This window comes from Solenopsis invicta, chromosome 6 (assembly GCF_016802725.1).
Source record: "Solenopsis invicta isolate M01_SB chromosome 6, UNIL_Sinv_3.0, whole genome shotgun sequence".
Classification (NCBI taxonomy): domain Eukaryota; kingdom Metazoa; phylum Arthropoda; class Insecta; order Hymenoptera; family Formicidae; genus Solenopsis; species Solenopsis invicta.
In genome coordinates this window covers 4,036,159-4,059,613 of record NC_052669.1, presented here as the reverse complement: position 1 = coordinate 4,059,613, position 23,455 = coordinate 4,036,159, and the positions used below count along the sequence as shown (strand labels likewise).

Here is a 23,455-nt window from a genome sequence, read left to right as displayed (position 1 = left end):
TTGATCTCGATTTAACTTACTTTTTATTTTTTTCTAGTTTTAAGAATTAATTATACAAATAACGTAAAAGTACGTCCAAATTATTGTTCCTACTTTAAATTATTTTACTGTTTTTTTTTGTTTATGTAAAGTTATAGAAAGATAAGAAGAAAAAAGGATTTACAATAGATCTAAAACGTCTCTTTATTCTAATTGAAAATTGATTTTATAATAATTTATATATTTGTAATTTTGATATTTTTATATACACTATAAGTAAATAAAAATTAATTATATTTTTGTTATTATTTTACAAGGCATTTGTTGCACAATTAATATGGCAATATATAAATACTTTATTATATACATTCGACTAGATGCATGTAACATTATATATGTGTATATATATTAATAGTTATAATAAATTAATGACGTGGAAATATACAATAACATCACGATGATTCTAGGAAAACAGTTAGATATAATATTTATATATTTATATAGTATCTAGTATGAAACTTGTAAAATATGAAAATATTTTTTGAGTTGTATAAGATAAATTACATATTTATAATGAAGCTACAATATGAATGTAAAAGAATGAGAACATTCTTTACTGTTATTCTCTATTTTTTTCTTAAACTTAATAATTAAACTTAATGATCGGATAAATATTAAACTAAAATCCAATATTTACTATTTTTCTGTGATAATTACGTTTGTGCAATTTATAACAATAAGTTAAATAAAAATAAGTAACAAATTTATTTTATTGTCGATGAGGTGGAGGACAAACGCATTCGTCGTCCAAATGATCTTTAAGCCATCCAATGTAATTTGTTAGTTTTGTAAAGATTCCTGGGAAATTTGGTCTTCCACATCCACGGCCCCAAGAAACAATGCCTTAAAATATAAGGATATCATTATATTTTATTTATCTTTTATAGGATAATTTCGGTATATACACCGCATCTAACGACAACTTAATTTATTAAGCTCCACTTACTATATTTAAAGAAAATAAACTATATTAATTAAAATTTCAAATTATCTACTACAATAAAAAAGAAATTAAATATATGAAATATTTATTTCCTTATATTTGGAAAAATAACTTTAAAAAATCCTTACATTGTCTTTTTATCATGTATAAAAAATGGTAGGATTTATGATCACTCATGAATATGACAATCAAATTGGACAAAAATACAAGAGCTAAGCACTTGTATCTTTATGTACTTTTTCCTTACTATCTCTCTACACTTATGTATCATGAAATAATTAATAAACCTTTTACACGTCCTACAAAGACAATATATCGCTGCGCTATTTATAACATTAACAAATTCATTCAACTTTTAATGGTTTTTTTAATATTAAGAATAAAAATTAAAATTACAACACAATATTGACACAAAGGCATATAATAAAGTGATTGCAAGCAAGTTATCTCCACTCCTTTTATTTTTTCTGACTTTTGCAACATAAACCTAAAGTTTAAGAGAGCTACAATCTTTTTTAATAAGATAGTGGAAAAACATTATTTTAATATTTAAATTAAAATTAAATTTGTTAAAAAATTAAGTTGTAAATAATATAATATTAATAATATAAAAATTTTAATTTATTATTATCAAATACATACCTACTACTTCAAGTTGTCCATAAATTCCTTTAACATGTAAAGGACCACCGCTATCACCCTTAAAATAAAAATAATATATATGTATATACATAGAAATAATAGTATGAAAGTAGATATTACGTTTTTTAAAAAGTTATTACATTAATATTGTAATAAAATTAATAAACCTCTATTAGTATTAATATTATTTATACATAATATACATATATGTTAATAAAAGCTTAAAGATCTCTAAATCTTTTTCTAAATTATAAATAATTTTTAATAATTTATACACATACACGATAATGTGTTTGTGTATACATTTCTTATTTCTTATTTAAAAATGATCAATTGTTTATTTATTTTGTTAATTATTTTGCAATCTGATTAGCACTTACGAAACAAGCATCTCGTCCTCCTTCCGCTCCTTCTGGATGTAATATGTAGCCGGCACAAAACATATTTTCAGTAATGCGATTTTTCGCGTATCCAGCTTGATCGCATTCCTCTCGTGATAAGATCGGCAGATTGACTTTTCGTAATTCGTCACTTACTGGTTTGGTCTCCCCCGTTCGACCCCATCCAACCACGGTTGCCAATGCTCCAGTGTAATCAATCATTTCTGTAATTTTGTAATTTTAATTTTCTAATATCTTCTAATAGGCTGATTGCATTATGGATTCTATTGGCACGTTATCTAAGTTTTTAAGTGTAACTTGAATTTAGATACGTTTAATAAATTTAAATGTTATTCAATAAAAGAGAGAAAAAATTTATAATAATTGTGACATTTATTGACTATCTTATTATAGACATCTATTGATATCGCAATTTAAATATTATTTAAGTCAATATGTAAAATGACAATACATATGCATCCACACGCTCACATAGTTATAATTGTTTAGTAAAAGATAAAAATATTGTATGATAATCAGTGTAATTTAAATATAAAATTTTTCCAAAATGTACATATCTTATTGATATGAGAAATAACTTACTATCTTCTGGTAAACATGCTGTTCGTACAATGCCATTTATAGATACGGGTTCATCCATCTCTATGATTGCAATATCATTGTTAAATGAATAACTATTGTAATTCTCGTGAACGGTTGCTGATTTAATACGTCGGACTATAGCATTGTTGCTTATTGAGGAACGGTCGCTATCCATCAGAACAAGTTTGATGGTTTTAATATCAAATCTGAAAATTATTTTAATAATGTGAGTATGTCGTAAAACATAATTTTGAAAACTATCTGATAATTATCCGATACATTCTAATAATTATCTGATTTGTAGTTGCCTGACACTTACGCTTGTAAACAGTGCGCCGCAGTAAGCACGTGCTTCCGTGTTATTAAACTTCCAGCACAGTAAAACTTGCCTTTTTCACTCATGCTAACTACCCAGGGATAGTCGTAAACACTAGTCACATTGCCACCAATAATTCTCGTTTTTCTTCCAAGTCCGCACACTGTAATACATTAAAACATGTATATAATTATTATGTATACAAATATTGAATAATCACCAATCAATATGATTTGGCAATTTTACATGTTTGCTAATTATTTATAACTAATTATATTTTGCGCACTTCAATAGTGTTACAAAATTATTCATGACCGATTAAAATTAATAATTTTTAAAATCGAGAACTTATTCGACTGATAATGTGAAAACACAATATAAGCGAAGTGTCTTTAAAGATCATAGCTTTTCTGTCATAACTCTGCTCTAAGTTGAATAAGAATTATTTTAGCTTTTATAACACTATTGAACATGAATATTTTTTCATATTATTTACATATTATATTTTATCATGTTTACATATTATAATCAGTTCCATTTACATTTTAATTGTATGAAGAAATAGAATCGCGATAGATAATAGAATATTATTACATTTATGCATTTTAACAGAAATAAATTATATATTTTTTTGTGGATAAAGAAATTGGAACGTGCGTAATTATTTGCATCTATTAATTATTGCTGCAAAATATAATTACAAAAAATTCCTGATTTTTTTATATTTTTATAATTCTGTAACGTTTTTTGTGTATATAGGATTTTAAGATGTATAATCGAATACGTTAGTTAGATACTTTTATTTACCGCAATTGCTGCAGACATTTGGTTTTTTAGACAAAAATGAAAACGCAGGATCGAAATCGACATAAGACACTTCGTCTATTGCAACTTCAGCATTCGTAATATTATAATGCACTTGAGCGTTTGAGGTAGGCAAATTCCGTTTGTTGTTCGACAATGTCTATAAAGGAAAGAGTGGATGAGTATCTAGTTCAATGTTACTAATTCTATTTATTATTAATTAATTTATTACTAATTAGTACTCATTACTAATTCGTGTTTCTTTTCGCAAATTTTCTAACAAGTTGATTAATGTGTAATTGTCATTGTCTGGTTATGAATATACTGTGTATATTTAAATACTTTTTTTACTGAAAAATTATTAGACAGAAATGCAATATTTCTCAATGTTTTGTTTATAAGATTTTTTTGAACAAATGCTTTATTTCTGCTTAATAAATGAATTATTTGTGCCTCTTTAAAAATTTAGAGAAAATATGAAAGTAAAATTATAAGAAATCATCTATTCTTTATGAATTAGCAAAGCAGACAGTTAACAGTAATAAAGCATGAAGCATTTAATGTAATTATGAAAAAAATGTAATTAAAAATTAATGATTTATTTAAGTTAATTATGTTAATATTTTACTTTTCTTGTATATCTTTCTGTCGTTGTTTAAATATAAATTACGGGTACATATTGTCACTGTTACCGACATATATTTTTATAATTGACATTTAATAATTTTTTTTTATATAACTTACCATGCGAGGTAATGCGTAACAACAGCTCAGGCATAGAAACAGCACAAGAATGTATCTCGTTGTTGAGTAACCGTCCATGCCGTCTATGTCCGGTAATTAATCCTTACCAATTCGTACAAACTTATGTTGCCGCGTAATTCGAGCTCGCGCACGTACTTACACCCGTAACGTGAAAAGTCTAAAGGCATCTCGGTCGTTTTGCCGTTTTATAGTAAATTATAACTAATGAAAAAGCCCAGTCGCGTGTCTCGGTGGGGATCGTCAACCTTGAGTGGTGCGTTTGCATTGGCAGATGTTGCATGTGACAGCCTTTAAATCACCCGGTCGGTGTACGCGCCCGTTGTCTCACCTGCACAGGTACTGTCGCAGGTATAAGCACAATAAGAAATTCGCGCGCGTACGTACAGGCGCGACGGTTTATGGCGCAATCGACCACCACGAATGTCCAATGTCAACCCGGTCCACCTCCTCTCACAGCGACCCTTCATTTCAGGGATTCATCAAGACTGGATCAATGTCAATTTCGTCAGCGGATGAACGCGAATGCCACCGCGTCCCACGGCCGTTCCGATTCATTGTCGCGGTACGATAACTACGACAACGTTGTCAGCGACAACGACGATGACGATGATGATGACAACGTCGTTGATGACAATAACGATGATGATGACGATTAAAACGATAGCGATTCTTATAATAATATATTTTTATTGCTGATACAAATTACGAGAGTCAATTAATTAATTATTGTATAAGAATTTTGTTCGTTACCATGCTATGTGTCGTCGAGATACTGAATTCTTATTTTTGTCATTATTCCATGTGACACTTTTCTGCAAATATTTATGAAATAAATTGATCATTCTTTTTCTATTGAAGAGAGTGATTTGTAATGTGATCTTTTTATGCGATCTTGCGTGTGCATCCTGTGTTTGATCGCGATTATGTACATACAATTGAGACCATCTTTTAATGTGAAAAATACTTAACAATGTCATATGTGCTTCAAAGAAATAATTAAAAAAATAATAAAAAAAATTTTGCAACAGTTTATAAATCCATTAAATAATATGATACAATTTTATGGCATAGGTCAAGTTTGAGAAAGAGTAAGTAAATAAGTGTGACAATTATTTATTTCCATTTAAATATGACTAATATAAATGTATTATATTGTAAGTGTTTTAGAAGTTCCTAATATCTGTTAAATACACGGTAAGATGTTGTTACTGTTACAATTGGGTCAGTGTAATAACAATTCGTCCTCGTCATCGATTTCAATGGACTAGAACAAACTTGTAACGTGAAAGGAAGAAGTTATACAATTTTTTCGGATTATAAAGATTGCGGTTAAAATCATAAAATTGCGATGAGTTCGCGATCTAATAAAACGTTTGCTCTTCAAGGATTTTTATCTTAGTCATCTGTAACCGACGGATTTGTGAGCAAACATGCGATATGCGATATAAAAACGTACACAAAAGGATCTTTACCTTTTAAGTGTCACAATTTTCTCAACATAAAACTGCAGCCAAATTCAAGGCAAGACTCATATAACATTATGTTTGTTCGAAAACCTAATAAAACGTAATAATCATTTATAAAAGTATCAAATTAAGTATAATCAAATTTTTTAATCATACGTGACTCATTAAATTTTTGGAGATTATAATTATTTTTTTTTATTACAATATATATGTAATATGTACTTGTTAAAAATAAATATAGTTCATGTTTATCCTTTTTTTAACAAAAAATGTATTTAATAGATGATATAAAAATTATTTAGCACTAAAATTCACTTCGGCAAAAAAATTTTATTTCTTGTATTTTTTATGTCTAATATTTACCTTGTTATTGTTTAATTAGTATATTATATTTTTTATTTTAAATGTCATATATTTATCAAAAACATTCTACGTAACTAAACTGGGTCATATATATAAAACAATTAGAATATTATTACATTTTAAACAGCAATTTTAAAATTGCAATAGAATGCATAATGAAACAATTATTAGTATTATTATTATTCTCTCATTAGTCAGAATGATTCTATTATCTATGAAAGACAGTGTATATATCACTGAATAATATAGCATTGAAATTAAATCATTTACTACTTTTTAATGAACACACTAATTCCTATTTAGAGAGTATGTGCATGCACGTGTATGTATTATTTAACTGATTTAATATAATCATGAAAAATTTTTCTTTTTTATTATATTTTAATAGTTTCTTTTCATTTCTCTTATATCTTATGCTGTGTTCCAAAATTGATTGCCACTAATGGCACTACTGTGAACATTGTTCCAAAATTCACCATAACATTGTGTGGTAATGCTGTGAGAGAGCAATAACATTGATTTTGTCGTCATTTCCTGCTGTGACTGCTGTGGCTGGAGACACGAAACAATTACAGCACAAGATGGCGTTGCCATAGTTACATATATTATTGGTTTTGTTTTTTGATTTGTAATCTTTTCAAGACTGGATATTTATTAATTATTATTATTTTAATTATTTTATATTTTATTTCAAGATACGGCAGAATATAGTTTAAAATATTTCGTATAGTATTGATTTTTCGATGAATGTGCTTTAGAATTTTTCTGTGCAGTATAAAATAAAATTATATTATGTAAAAAAAATATGTAATTCCCTTAAAAAATAATGATTTTTATACAATTTTGAAGAATTGATTTTTTTCGAAAATTATGAGATTTTTTAATTGATTAATGAGATTTTATAATTAATTATAAATTTTATTTTTAATTTTAACTAATAATTTAAAAAATAACTTAATGCCTTTTAAAACCATCTTCGGTGTATTGCTAAATTACATCTTCCACATAATTTTTACAATGTTTTTAGTATTTTTGGTATTTATTCATAATAATTATATATTGCTTTTGCTAAATCTGAATCACTAGACTCAAGTGCTAACTTTAAAACAATTTTAAATAAGAATTTTTTCTGTAACCTTAAACTCAACCTAGGAATTACGTGCAATTATGTGCTTGTCTTTTACTATTGTCTATGATAATAAATTTGTGCCCGTGAAAAGATTATATCGCAGATTTAATCTAACCCTGAAGAAACGTAAAAATAAAGCAAGGTTTCTGATAAAGTTAGACATACGTCGAGACAATAAGGTAATGCGTCTCGCCCGCATGAGGGTCTCGTTACCTATATACCTTGACCCACTGTTACAGGTTACAGGTGGTGTACAATCTGTCGGCCTGCCGCGCATCTTATCTTGTTTGTTCAGCAATAATCGAAGTTATGATAAGTCGCATCACACGGAGAAGTGCCGATAAGAACAAAGACGGGAACCTGTTGAAGAATTTGTCATAGAAAACTATGTCACTAAGAATATTATGAATGTATCGTTGCAGTACATGCAATCTGATGCACACGTTTGTGCTGTAACACTAAAGATTTGAAAGAGTATATTTTTAAATAAAGAAAAATAAATAAATTGCAACAAGATTCATTAAACTTTCAAATTACGATTTGGAAAGTAAGATGTATAATGTGTACCACTCTCTTTATTCGTACGGTAATATACATACATTTAATAATGTTATCACAAAAAAACACTTATTATTGTAAAACTTTATTTAAAAACTGTTTTTAAATGCATAACATCTAACTGATCTTATATAATTTACAATTATCATATTTTATTTTATGTACAAAAACGCACTTGTTACTTTTACAATAGAATTCTTAGATTATTAAAACATTTAATAAATATTGCGTTTATTATCAATAAATGCAAAAAATCTTGATAAAAACCAGCAACATTTTTTAAATGTTCCTAATTTTGTTTGTAATTTACAAAAAGTTTATTAAATGTTCTAAAATGTGAAAAAATTTTTCGATGAATTGTTTACCTTTTTGTATTCCTAATTTTGTATTTCATGTGTTATAAATTACTTTTAAGTAGGTCATTCACTTTTGCTCTTTTTTTTTTTTTAATTCTGAGAAGAGAAATCACGGGAGAAAGAGGAAAAGGAATCATCTGAGCACGATACGCCATCTTTAGTAAACTCGTTTAGCAGATCTCTTCTTATATATTGATGACATTTGCGGTGAATTTACATACGGCTAGCCTAAATTTTCACTTCTGCTACCTGCTCGTCCACTATTCCGTATAAATAAAGACGTGACACCGAATCGACGGCTTATGTGAAAGTATATGCTGACTCGGTAGGAAGTGTGGTGGATCAGATCGGTTGGATACTTCTCACAGTGCATACACAGCAGGAAATAACGCACAATAGTGCTAGATTTTGTGCAAGAAATAATGTTGTTTCGGTTTATATTGTTACTACTACTTATCGGAGTGGCGATAACAATCCCCGTTGATAATGAGGTACACTCGATGTGTTGATGGTGTCGTGTTTTCATATTTACAATTACTTATGAAAATCATGGATATCTGAGTTTACTTATTACAAAATACATAAATACATACATAAATAAGTGTATATTAAAAATGAAATATATACAGAAATAAGAATAGGAACTTTTGTCATAATTTCTTCGAATATACTAACTAAAAGAATAAAATTTTTTTAATGAATATTTTATTAAACGTCATTTCTTTACAATTTTTAATGTTTAATTTAAAAAATTAATATTAATAGTGAATATTAATATTTAACATTTTTACACTCTCATATATATATTTTGCAGTTATATATATTCTTTTGAAAAATGTATTTTTATTAATTTTTTTGTATGATACAAACATTATAAACATTATAATTCTTATTATAAAAAATATGTCTTAAATAGTTGCAGTCGAACTTAACTGTAGAGGAGATACGTGTAGAGGAGAAAAATTCGAATAGCACAAATGGAATTGATAATGATAAAGGATTCTGGGAATGGTTGTTTGGTTCGATAACACCACATCCACCAACGATTATAGAATCACAGCAACCAGAAAAATGTCTAAAATGCAGTATGTTTAAATTTATATTCATTATCTTATACTTGTATTTTCGCATATTCTTTACTATACAAAGAAAATTAACAATCATTATGGATTATTCTGTATAATATTTAACTCATTTTCTCTTTCAAGATAGAATTAAAAATCTTTAAAAATTTAGATATTAATTGCGTAACATATAATTGTATCTGAAATTAAATATAATTTTTGAAACAATTTTTACTTTTTATTATAATGATGCACATTTTGATTTTATCTATTATAAATTATTGCAATATAAATAAAAGTAAACAAAATATATCTTATTAATTGCGTTACTGTATTATCATTAATAATATTATTTATTTCAATCGGATATTGTTGATTGAAAAAGAACGATACACGTACATATACGTATAATATGTATGAAATAGATACTGATCCATTATTTACAGCTTGCGGTGTGACAAACAAATATAATCGTATTGTCGGAGGCGTCGAGACGCTTATCAATCAATATCCTTGGATGGTTCTATTGATGTATAGAGGACAATTTTATTGTGGGGGTACAGTCATAAATTCGCGATATGTATTAACGGCCGCTCATTGCATTTACGGGTGATTTATATGTTTATATTGATTTTTAATCATTATTAAATTTAAGAATATACGTAGATGTGTAAATAATCAATAATCGATCAGATTTTTCTTAACAGATTTGATCCGTCTAAATTGACTGTCCGAATATTGGAACATGATTGGAAAACGAGCAATGAGAGCAAAACGCAGGATTTTCAAGTGGAAAAAATAATTAGGCACAGTGCTTACTCGACCACCAATTACAATAATGATATTGCACTTCTTAAACTAGACAGTGCTATTAAATTCCAAGGTTCAATGCGACCTGCTTGTCTCCCAGAACAAGGTATTTTTTAATGTTGATTTAATTAAAAAATAATTTTTATTTGTAAAATGTTAGATATCAAGAATTAATCTTAGATTTTATAAATTTTGTAAAAGTAGACTTTAAAGAACTGGAAATAATTTAAATTTACATGGTAGATTATGAGTTATCCGTTTTCAGTGAAAACCTTCGCTGGTAAAAATGGTATAGTGACCGGATGGGGTGCCATCAAGGAAGGTGGCGCGATATCGCACATTTTATTGGAGGTTACTGTTCCTATTCTTACAAACGCGGAATGCCGCACAAAATATCCACCGCACAGGATAACAGATAATATGATGTGTGCGGGTTTCAAGGAGGGCGGCAAGGATTCCTGTCAAGTAAGAAATCAATTTTTAATTGCTAATTGCAAGGAAATAATGCTAAGATAATAATAATATAGTTTTAAATTGTTTATCATAAATATTTATAATCTAAACTTTTAGTACGTATATTGCGATATGAAAAAATATCAAGATTTTAATTAAATTACGGAAATAATTAATATAATATAAATGCAATATCTAACGAATAAAAAGTAAAAAAGTTAGCATAAAAATTCAGCGTACATTTTCAACAAATAATTTATACACTGTAAATTTTATAAAGAAAGAATAACAGTGTAAACTCACATTGTAGGGTGATAGCGGTGGTCCGATGCACATAGAAGAGAATGGTATTCATCAGATAGTTGGTAAGCTAGTTGGTTTAGCATTAAATTGTGTTAGTTATTTAATATAGGTGATATGAAGCGTCATGGGACTTGAGGAAATTGTTAAATGTTTATTAAGGAAACGTTTTAAAGAAAACCTGGAAAACCACTTTCACATGAGAGGAGCTAAACAAATTAAAAACATTCTTGCAGGAGTAGTATCCTGGGGTGAAGGATGCGCGCGACCCGGATATCCCGGCGTTTACGCCAGAGTAAATAGATATCTCACATGGATTGCACACAACACGGAAGATGGTTGCTATTGTTGATATGCAAGTTCAATATAGACTGACGTATTTATTTTAGTCAATTCACATTTATTCATATAATGAGACAGAAATTACGCAAGTTACAGAAACAATCAATGAAGCGCACACACCATGAAGCATACAATTAACAACAATTAACAATTATTATTGGCATTGCATCAAGATTTCATTGTATCGTGACACGATAATTATTTAACACATATTTATTTACTTTCAATATATACGTAAATGTACATATTGTAATAATCGTTTCACGATAGCGTACTTATATGACAAATACGACTTATTGTTAGTACGATCTATGCGTCTGTTCCATATTCGGATAAATTTTCTATTTATTATGTGACAAATTATTCAATCAATTTAATGGATAAATGTTTATATACAATATAATAATAAATAAGATATTAGAGCAATATATGAATAATATAAGAAATGAAAAAAGTGTCATTTTTTTTATTAAAGCGGATGTTAATGCTTAGTAATATTTTCATATCAATTATTAAATACATTTTTCAGTTCTATAAACTGAGTGCCGATATGATTGTAAGACTTATAATATCTAAAATTAATTTGATTATCTGATTTAATAGTGATGCTACAAATATCTTCAGAAACTCTACTTATTGCGATAAATAATTAGTGTAAATGTCCATGTCTATATATCTATTATATGCTGTGAATAGACATAAAAATTTATTCATTAAATAATTTACATAGTTTATCCAAAAGTGGAACAATCAGCTACAGAGTTGTATGTACAATTAAAAATTAAGGCACGTACATTGCTCTTCACTTTCGTCAATATTCACAATTTAGAATGTGTACATAAGAAAAGAAAGTGACAAGACTTTCTCTGTTTTTCGTATTCAGACGACTTGGAATTTCAGTGAAAACTCTAATACATTGTATCTATTTGTTGTTAACATCACTTACAGAATAGATAATTATGTAAAATGTACATTATGTATCTTTTAATCTTTTGTTATTTATATTAATAAGACATCAATTTATAATTGATTTAAGTTTAACATATGAGTAATAACTTTTTAATGACAATTTATTTTTTTTATAAAACTCTAACAATTTTGTTTATTATACGCGATCAAAGCATGTATATATTAAGGAATGGATAGTCTCAACAAATTGATTATTTTACTAGCCAAAACATACATTTATATGGCAATTGTATCATATTTTATTTAATATTAAAACTTTATATACTAGTGACTAGAAGACCATCAATTACTGCTGTTTTCATTGTCTGATGAATTAGTTTTTTCCTTTATTTCGTTATTTGGTGCTGATTGAAGCCAATATGTCTCCATGTCTCCTTTTCCCTTTATATAATAAATAATATATAATTACATATTGATATGTGACATATGATGTTATTAATTATTATATTTTCATAATACGAACCTTTACATGCACAACTCCACGTGATTCGGTATGATAACAACTTTTCGATAATAGAGCTTTGGTGCTAGAAGAAATATGCACCTTTCCTGGCTACGCCACACAATGCAGTCAAATAATGTTAAAAATATAAGAATTTAATAAACAGAAAAACATTAGAAGATATAAAGCTAAAGTCAATCAAAACATTAGTGTTTACAATAACAATTTAGTTTTCATAATTCCTTTAGTTATTATTAAATCGCTTCTACATTGATAATCCTATGCACGATTGAAATATTTGAATTTTAGGGATTGTAAAAATTATATCGTTATTGTAATAAATATCTTGATTGGCTTAGTATATTTAAAATGTCTTTAACTTTGTTCAAAAATAAGTTTGGTTATTATAAGTAAAAATAATACAGTTGACAGAAATGAAAATTATTGGAGTTACGTTTCGTTTCTTCCATCAGTAAAACCAATAAACGATCTCAAGTAATCCGAAACGTCATAAAAATTTTCAGGTTTAAAATTGCGGACATTTTAATGTTATCGCAAGCTTGTAATATTGTAGAAATCTTTTGTAACTTTGATACAATATTACAACGTTACAATGTAAGGTTTATGCAATATTTCTTTAATCTTTCAATACTGATTGTGATTCTAACCTTTTAAAATGTTTTCTCTTATAACCTTTTTTTATACAAATAAATTTTTAATTTTGGTAAAAAGTTATTAGGTCAAAGTTCATGTATTTAATAAATAATTAATTAAAGTTAAAAATTAAATCATACAAAATTAGCCAAGTTAAGTTAAAAAGTTATTAACTATTATTTAACTTTTAATTTTTTAATTACTCATTCCTGTAAATGAGTTACAAGAGTTTGTAGTGCGTTGCGATGCAAAATCCCTCTAAAAGTCGTTGAACAAGAAACGATAGTCTCGCTACGGGAGACTCTGCATTACGCGCACGCCATCTCTTTTAAATGCCCTACTCGAGTTGTTGACCGCGCGCGGACCCGTAAGATAGGCAGCACGCCGCGCATCGTCTGGCCCGGCCTCCCCACTCTCCTCGGTCGCTTGGTCATTCACCTACTCGAGGCGCACGTGCAACTCGTCGGCCACATGCGCGTCAAGTAGTTGAATGACCAAGCGACCGAGAAGAGTGGGGAGGCCGGGCCAGACGACGCGCGGCGTGCCGCCTCTTACGAGTCCGCGCGCGGTCAATAACCCGAGTGGGGCATTTAAAAGAGATGGCGTGCACGTAATACAGAGGCGGTCGCTACGCGAGACTATCGTCTCTTGTTCAACGACTTTTAGGGAGATCTTGCATCGCAACGCATTACAAACTCTCGTAACTCATTTACAGGAATAAGTAATTAAAAAATTAAAAGTTAAATAATAGTTAATAACTTTTAACTTAACTTAGCTGATTTTGCATGATTTAATTTTTAACTTTAATTAATTATTTATTAAATACATGAACTTTGACCTAATAACTTTTTACCAAAATTAAAAATTTATTTGTATAAAAAAAGGTTATAAGAGAAAACATTTTAAAAGGTTAGAATCACAATCAGTATTGAAAGATTAAAGAAATATTGCATAAACCTTACATTGTAACGTTGTAATATTGTATCAAAGTTACAAAAGATTTTTGCAATGTTACTACAAGCTTGCGGTAACGTTAAAATGTCCGTAATTTTAAACCTGAAAATCTTTATGATGTTTCGGACTATTTGAGATCGTTCATTGGTTTTGCTGGTGGAAGAAATAAAACGTAACGCTAGTAATTTTCATTTTTACTAACTGTATTATTTTTACTTGTAATAACCAAACTTATTTTTGAACAGAGTTAAAGACATTTTAAATAAAAACACTTCATGATTGATGTTTTATAAAAGTGCACACGTCTTTTATTTTAAGAAAAACTTTAAGTTTGTTATTTATGTTTTGTATCGAGCACAAGATCTTAAAACAATTCTGCTCAGAGTATTTCAAGGCTTATATCCATTTTTCTGGTTGAAAACAAACAATGCAAAATTTATTTTAATTTGAATAAATTATGTTTCCTATCTTAATAAATAATGTATTCTAATTGTTAATAAAATAACCGGTCAAAAAAAAGACTTTTAAATATGATCTTCTAAACTAGCCCTTCTTAATGTCATTTATATAAAAGTTAAGATAGCATTATATATGTACCAGACTAGTAGTTTGCATTCTGGAGGCGGTATTAACAGTGTCTCCGAAAAAACAATATCTCGGCACTTTGATGCCGACCACACCGGCGACCGCTGGTCCAGAATGAATTCCTGAATTTTAAAATAAGTACTCTTATTATTAGTATACTAGTTTGTATCCTAATGTGGCTATGCTATATAATCACTTTCATAAACATAATCATTTGGAAAGTTGAGGAAACGGTGCCATGTCCCAAGAGGCACAAGAAAATATATTATGTTTGGTAAATTGAACGGCTATATGCAGAGTGGTTACCTATGCGGATACGTATATCCAGTCCGGAGGGTAATTTGAGAGATCGAACACGCTCAATGAGTTGTAAGGAAACATCGGCGATATTCTGTGCATGGTTTTCATTTCTATCCGGTGCTCCGCTAGCTGCCATATACACGCAACCAACGGTTTCCACCTATCACAGCATGATTTTAAATAGCATTTACAACGTACAATTGCATACGCGTTTGATAACATATAATAACTCAGATAAACTCTATCCTCGTAATAAAATATCTCGATGATAAATGTTTTTGGCCAAGTCGAGATATCGTTTATCGGTCAACTCATATAATTACATTAAATTCCACATTATCTCAAGCGGAAAGATATATGGCGGAAAGATTTTTATATTTACTAAAATGAATAATCTTACTTTATACACGTTAAACTGATCCATCAGCGTATCAAAACAAGAAAAAACGGCGTTCATTGATAAGACGATGTCCATCGCCCCTTCGATAGTCGAATAATCAAAGTCGCACAATTCGCAGAAAAGAACTGTTATTGATTCAAATGACTGCAAATAAAACGTTTTTAAGTTAATTATTGGACATGAAACTGAAACTTGTGCTTGCATACCTCGCAAGTGCTCAATGGACTGGCTCCGGCTCGCAATCGATCTACCACCGTCTGTGGAATCATAGAATATAAAAGCTCGTCACTTTTGTTTTTCCATTGATCCAGCAACACGTAGCTGTGTTCTAGTTCCATCGATCTTTGCTCCGCCCTCTCAAACATCATTTCTAATCTGTACATAAATGATATAGAATTAAACATACAAAAATTCTTATAAAGTGTACTCAGTTTTAGGTTTAAGAGATCATTTTTTTTTATTATTTAAGAACACGACTAGTACCTTCCGCAATGCTGCCATCCTGCCAACACCAGTTCTTTGCTCATCCCGTGTGGATTCAGATCATTCAGATACAAACCCATATTAAGGAGTTCATCTAAACTATTGATTCTATTGCAGTAAGATAATTAATTATGAAATCAATTACAGTTATTCTATTAAAAACGTAATTATATTGATATATCGGAGACTTACAAAGGACTACAGAGAAATATAATGGCTTTAATATCTTCGATGTATCTCATTTGACCTTTCAATAAGATACTTCTTGTGCCTTGACTCCCACGTCTGTCTAAACCACTGCTTGTACTTGGTGCATCGTCTAAATTTATCGAAGAACGATGATCACTTGCCCTGATAAGTTCCAATTCGAATATCACTGAATGCAAATATATTACCTGCAAAATTTAATATTATATATGTATTTAAATGTCGTATTTATGCACATATATGTATATGTATGTATGATCCAAAACAACAACGTAAAGTCTTATGATCAGACTTTAGACTCTATGTTGTCTCGAATTTGTAACACAATTGGAAATGTTATTGTAATTTATAAACGATTTTCAAAATACATGTAATTTGTATTATTTACATTTCTCCAAGTAAACGAAATTCCTTTCGGTCTCCTCAATTTGAATATTTCTGTAGCATGCCTATTTAAAATGGATGTAGTGCCACCCCATGTTTGTAGTAATTTGTCACCAGCTCCAAGTATTCGCATATCCTTGTTCATTACCACTCCAAACGGAAAAAGGCGTAAGAAAAATGTGCAAGATATAGGCGGCAATTCAAGGTCTAGTGAAGTATTCATTCTGCTGTTCTTCGCTATCTGATTTCCAATATTAAAAATTGAACATTAAACATATTATAAACAGTATGTAACTGTAACTTAATTAAGTTTTAATTAATAATAAATAATAATTAATAATGTATCAAATATATAATAACAAGAAGTAAAGAACATAATTACTACAATAGATTTTTATAAACTAGATTTTATATTTATGTAAGTCAATTTCATTAAAATTCTTTAAAAATATATAATATATTTTTTTTTAATGTGAAATTATACATATAGCCGTGTGTGATTAACGTATTATCTGTTAATAATTTAGTACATTATACGTATATGTATTTTGTAGTAGCTTTTTTTCAAAATATTTCTTTAAAAAAAAAAGAAGATATAGTAAAATCTAAATTTAAACTTACGTATTCACGATTGTCGAAATTAATACGAAATTTAACCATTACGCTTCTAGATCCTGGAATATTATTTGAAATTTCTAATACTTTAATATCCAGTTCTATATTATATAAGTCTTTCGCGATTTGAAATAATTGTCCTGTAAAGAAAAGAATTTTATATATGTAGTGAAAACTATATTGCGAAAAAATAAGATTAAGAAACTGAAGATTATACTCATATTTATATATTTCTTTTTTTGTATCTATGAAAGTTTTAATAATAGTAGCATAATTTTTATTTTATAAAAAAAAAAGAAAAACTAAATTCTTACCCATAAGATAACGGGTAAAACCTTGTCGAGTACTTCTGTAAACTAAAACAACACCCTCTGCATCTACGTACGTTGTATACATAGAGGGACTTTTCATTTTTGGATACGTGAATCTCATTTGCATGTGAATATTATCTACGCTTTGTAAAAAGTCACAAAAATAACGACCAGTTGCTTTTACAGTGCAATCATATCTAAAAAAATAAATTAAATGTAAATTTTATTCATTTTTATACAAATATTTTCACAATACTATATATAAAATAATATATATACAAGTAATTATAATTAAATTAATCAACACGTATTAACACGTGCATTATGCATGTCTTATTTCCAAAGTTTTTGTTTTTTAAAATTAACTAACGTGAACATTTTATATTTATATTTTTACATCTCAACTTTTTGTGATTATAAAATGCGTATAATTAAATAAAGTAAATTAAAGTTTAAATATCGAACAGCTGTATTGAAAAGGTTTGTCGTAAAATAAATATTCAAAAATTGATTCTTAGTTTTTTAAGTTATGTATCGTATTTAAAAATAAGAAAACCATATTATATGACATATGTAATAAAAATAATTTCTTTTTTTGGTTATTTATTAAATATTGAAAGGGACAATACACATTGGCTAGCTATCAACATCTAAATATTAAGTTATCGTTAATATAAAAAATATGTATTTTGCAATTACTTATGCGCGAGGAACAATTATGTATGATCATATTTCCAATACAGTTAATTATATTTCAAAAATTATGTATTATGTCGATACATTTTAATATTTAACTTGTGCATTTTTCTTAAATATAAAACTTACCCTAAATTACTAAAAAATCTAACAAAGCATTTTCCAAAAAATTGCATAATGTTATCCATAGAATCACCGGTATATTCGGCAAGAGCCAAAGCCAAATTCGTCATTAGCTCATCTGGATATGTTTGTCTTGTATTAAAAACCATGTGTTTGCATTCAGCTTTCTCTAGAATGCAAAGCCATACTTCTTCGCCAAATTCTAACTGTAAAATACATTTTTTATACTTCTTTCTATATTTAAAATTTTTTCTCTTAATTTTTTTTATAGCTGAGATATCCGAGATCGACGAAGTTTGTGGAACATTCTGTAATATATTAGGTCGTAATTTGTGATTACATCTTAATTAAGACAATTAAAATGTAACGTAGATAAAGACCACATATAAGCTGAAAGTAAGATATTATTTGTTAAAGAGAAATATCTGTAATAATATGTTCATTATGTGCCAGATAAGAGGTTCCTTGGATTAATTATAAATCGATTCGGATCATTTAACCAATTGCCCACAGTTCTCCTATTTACTCAATTAATGTTTCCTTTACTAGAATGAGAGGCGGTCACGAAAATGAGTATATGATCTTTAATGAGAAAGGCTCTAAAGAGCCATATTGCAATTGAACACGCAAATTTACAAATTGAAATGATCCAATAAACTATCTATTGTATTTTAATATTTTTAAAGCAAATTACTCTAATTTTACAGAAACATACGTTTAGAAATTTAAATAAGGTTGAAAGACTAAATGAGTATTGCAAAAAATGCATACACTAAAAAATACATAAAAATAAAAAATTAATATTTATTTAACGTTTTAATACACATAGTGTCTTTGAAATAAAAATCGCAGTTTTTAGCATATTATTACTAATTATTAATTAATGTGATAATATTGTTATTAGATATAGAGTGCATTATTAATGTCATTAATAGCCTTAAAGTGAATTACGTTATTTCGAAGGTTAAAAGATGTAAAAGAAATGTAAGCAAGATATTATCACAACAAATTAATACAGATGACCTTACACATTGATATAGTGAGATACTATTTTTAAAACTTTATACAATTAAGGCTCCGGGACTAAAAGGAAGTGTTTTAAGTTCATTCATATTCAAGTACCTCGTTTATTACATATCTATGAAGCGTTTCCTTCACGTGTACGTGACATACATAACAAGTGCGAAAATCAATTCGGGACGATTCTCAAAGAACAAATGGAACATTTTGAATTAATTAATTATTCAGATAACTAATATCGATAAGTAAAATAATTAAACATATTTCAAACATCGACATGCATAAATTATTATAAACTTGAGTTAACAATTTTAAACGATATTAATAACTTTAAAAAGTAAAAACATTTGGAGAATGATGATAAATAATTTTGTTGCAAAAGAATAATTAAATTTTGTAGAGTGTCTGATACTCTTTTTGATATTCTTTTATATCTTGTAATATGTAGTTTTATGTAATAATAATGTATGCCATTATAGCATTGACATAATATTGACATAGCAACAGAAAATATGATTAAAAAATCTAATAATTAATCTAATAATTGAGAAAGTAAATATACTTTTTTTTGATAAAATCACGAAAAAATTGATGATGTTGTAATTTAGTACACACGTCTATCATATTCGTGAAATTGATTTCCGTAATGTAGATAAAATTGATATGTGTATGTGCATATAAGTATTTCTTTTTCGAATATATAGGTCATATAAGAAGATTAATATCAAATCGATTTAACTACGTAGATTTCATTAAAATTATACTGCAAGATAAAGTGGCTTTTTTTTGCAAAAGTGTAAAAAACAGAAAAAGAAAAAGATAATATTATTTTATTTGTATTGTTCTGTAAATTATACTTGACTAAACAAAAAAATCCTTTAATTTAAACAGTAATTGGTGGTGTACGTAATTAAAACTTTAAATAATAATTTAAAATTGTGTTAAAATAAATGTAGATCACAAGTTTTTTTATAATAACTTATGTGAAAAGCAATAATATTTGAAATAATTAATTATTAAAATTTAACTAAATTATAATATCAATCAAGATAAATGTAAATTAAGATTAAGTTAACAATTATAAATAAAAAAAAATAATATTTCTACGAACACAATATCATTAAATAATGTTGAAAAGAATGAAACAAATTGAATGCAACAAAATGATGAATGAGTTTAATTTTGATTCTGTTATCTTCTATAAGAAAACAATGAAGTGTAAATTGCTGCTTAAAATTAAATGTATTTGACCTTAACTTAATAATTCAACATCCGCTTGGTGCATACCGTTCATTGAAATGTATACTGATTGCACAAACGTGCACTTAATATGGATTTGTCAAACTTATTAGCATGTCGTGTAAGACACAAACATCTTAGTTATTATAATGCATAATATAGATTGTGTTTTATACATTCAACATTTTCCTTAGAGTTTATAACAAGTTTATGAAAATTTAAATAAAACGTGAATAAATTATTATGATAAAGGATGTCATATATAAAACTGTATTCAAGTAGTAAAAGCGTTCTTTTGGAGTTCTCAATTTTTTTTATCTCTTTATTAAAAATATAATCTTATTTTATTATATACTAGTAAATAAAATATTAATATTTATTCTTAATTTATAAAATTTGCAATCTATTGCTGTATAAATTTATCTTGATAAAAGTAATGTTTTTTTATGATATATAAGTATGACTACATTTTCTGAAATAAATTGTAATCGGAGTAAGAGAAAACCTATGAAGGAAACATGATAGGAAGTCATTAAAATCTGCGCAGCCGGAAGATAAATCTCTTTTGACGTTAAAAGAAAATCGATTGCATTTTCTTAACATGGAATGCGTGAAGAAGAAATTACCACTACATAACATATTAATGCAAAAAGAAAAGTAATGAAACGTTAAGTAAAAGAAATCGATGGAAAAAGAATTTTAGTATTCTTAAATTGAAATTCTTGTTCTTCATCAGTACAACATTCACAATCTCAAACTTCTGAAATTGAATATTTGCAGGAGCAGCTGCGCCACTATAATCTTATAAAACTTATGCGATTTTCCACGTTGTATACACAATAAATAGAGCTAGAACTTTTGAAATATGAAAAGAGTTAATGAACAAAGTGACTTTGAAATTTAACCAAAATTTAATAAATAATTTCTTTTTATTATTTAAATGTAGCTTACTTAACGGTCTATTAAGAAGTAATAAAGGAAATGTTAAATAACTTTGTGATTTAAAGGACAATTAATATTAGAAAACTATTTTAATAATTAGATATTGATAATGTGTGCTAACTTGGGATACTTATAAACTGTAGAATTATACTATAACCAACTATAAATAATGTTTCTTGATTACTTTAATTTTTATCACAGATAATATTTAAGGTAACAATTAACAAAGCTAATGTACTTGCTATATATCTTGACACATAATGATTTAATTTATTAATTATTGATTTTTAAAAATAAAAATGCAATAATGTATACAAATGTAGAAGTTTTTTTTTAATAATAATGTAATTTAATTTTCGTAATTATATATTTAAAAAATATATATTTAAAAAAAGAAAATAAATAGATTAAACCAAATTACTAATGAAAAAAGAATTTATTATTAGAAAACTACTTACCGTGAAGAAAAATGAAGAAGAAATAAAATTTCAATTAAAAAACGCTGTCATTCTTCAAGAATACACATGAGATGTATATCCCAAGTTAGCCAAATATACCAAATGCCATTTCAATAATTTGCTCGCACTTTACCGACCTGCACGAAATATTGCACACTTTCCAGCAGCATCCCGTACATCTTGACAAACGTATTCACGAATTTTGCTTTGCTTAGATATGTTTTAATTAAATAGCGAAAGCATATTTTGCCGGCGAATTTATAAATATATTTTTTCGTTATCTTACAAAATGAGCAGATCGAAATCCTTTGCACTATCTAGCTCCATTGTAATCACAATGTTCGGAAGACAAGTGTTTCGCGTCATCAGGTTCGCAACCGCGATAACAGTGTCATTTAAACAATAGACTTCTCCCGAGTGCAGTGAAGAGAGGGAAGTCGAATGATGCGCGACGGATCCAGCTTCGACTGTGGCTTGAGGGTTACTCGATTCAACAAGGATGGAAGGATGGAGAGTACACGATGCGTGTGCGCAGACTTTATCAGTGTTTCACAGAGAAATAGCGTTTACACCTGGATGCAAGCAGCAATAAATTTTAACACGCAATTATTTGTTGCGCGTTGAAATCATGAATTACAATGCAGTTTTACGAGGGTGATACATTAATTATGTTTCATGAGGTAAAAAATCCTTTTATTAATATTTTTATTTTAAATTTGAATGAAATGGTTTCTAAAATAATAATACATTAAAGTGTATTAAAATCCTCTTTCATTTAAAACTATTTATGCTTATAAATATTATTTAAACATTTCAAAAAATCAACAAAAAATAATCTTTTCTTATAATATGCTCGTAGTCTAAATGATATATAATCAATATTATATTATATTGCGCATATTAGAGAATGTGTTTGAAAAGATAATATAAGATTAATAATTCATTTTTTGATGAGCAGTTAATAATTTTCAATTAATTGAATTTACCACAATTTATTATGATTTATTTTATTGATTAAAAATTTAATTAATCAATGATTAATTTCAAAGATTTATTTTAACACAGTTAAAAAATCGCTTATTATAATCGAAAACTAAATTTTTAATCATAATTATTAATCGATAAATTGCCCATACCATCTTCGGGAAAGGGAAATTAATCAAATATTCATTTGTTTGTAGTGAACTTTTACTTCTTTAAAAGTCGACACGGAATCGCAATCTCGTATTATATTGTGATACGCTTTTCAGTTGCAAGCTTTAGTATTAGACTCTTCGGTAAGAGTTAAAAAGAAGGATGGCGCACATTTGTCGCTACACTTATTTCAATTCCGTCACGTC

At 27.7% G+C, this 23,455-nt stretch overlaps 2 protein-coding genes across 2 annotated transcripts; one reads left to right on the top strand and one right to left on the bottom strand.

The window, feature by feature from the left end:
• Window positions 1-457: 457 nt before the first annotated feature.
• On the bottom strand, window positions 458-22,882 carry LOC105193927 (soluble guanylate cyclase 89Da). The gene is made up of 18 exons (XM_039451328.1): window positions 22,253-22,882; window positions 18,463-18,662; window positions 17,641-17,834; window positions 17,333-17,466; window positions 16,716-16,952; window positions 16,313-16,515; window positions 16,121-16,228; window positions 15,844-16,012; window positions 15,638-15,781; window positions 15,244-15,397; window positions 14,950-15,059; window positions 12,766-12,855; window positions 3,731-3,887; window positions 2,927-3,086; window positions 2,608-2,813; window positions 2,005-2,228; window positions 1,625-1,682; window positions 458-882 (listed from the first exon to the last, which is right to left on the bottom strand). Exons 1-18 carry the CDS (start codon window positions 22,292-22,294, stop codon window positions 749-751), a joined length of 2,724 nt encoding a protein of 907 aa, XP_039307262.1. The 5' UTR covers window positions 22,295-22,882; the 3' UTR covers window positions 458-748.
• Window positions 8,443-12,329, top strand: LOC105193897 (trypsin-1). The gene is made up of 7 exons (XM_011158585.3): window positions 8,443-8,855; window positions 9,281-9,449; window positions 9,875-10,037; window positions 10,136-10,344; window positions 10,504-10,703; window positions 11,002-11,056; window positions 11,228-12,329. Exons 1-7 carry the CDS (start codon window positions 8,787-8,789, stop codon window positions 11,341-11,343), a joined length of 981 nt encoding a protein of 326 aa, XP_011156887.1. The 5' UTR covers window positions 8,443-8,786; the 3' UTR covers window positions 11,344-12,329.
• Window positions 22,883-23,455: the final 573 nt, after the last annotated feature.

Bases quoted from the DNA above. Each gene is read 5' to 3' on its own strand.
- LOC105193897 (XM_011158585.3), top strand. From the start codon at position 8,787: ATGTTGTTTCGGTTTATATTGTTACTACTACTTATCGGAGTGGCGATA. The intron at 8,856-9,280 runs GTACACTCGATG...TGTCTTAAATAG, and splicing joins CAATCCCCGTTGATAATGAG to TTGCAGTCGAACTTAACTGT. The intron at 10,038-10,135 runs GTGATTTATATG...TTTTCTTAACAG, and splicing joins GCCGCTCATTGCATTTACGG to ATTTGATCCGTCTAAATTGA.
- LOC105193927 (XM_039451328.1), bottom strand. From the start codon at position 22,294: ATGTACGGGATGCTGCTGGAAAGTGTGCAATATTTCGTGCAG. The intron at 16,516-16,715 runs GTAAATAATACA...TAAATTTTGCAG, and splicing joins TTTCGTTTACTTGGAGAAAT to GTAATATATTTGCATTCAGT. The intron at 15,060-15,243 runs GTAACCACTCTG...TTTAAAATTCAG, and splicing joins GGATATACGTATCCGCATAG to GAATTCATTCTGGACCAGCG.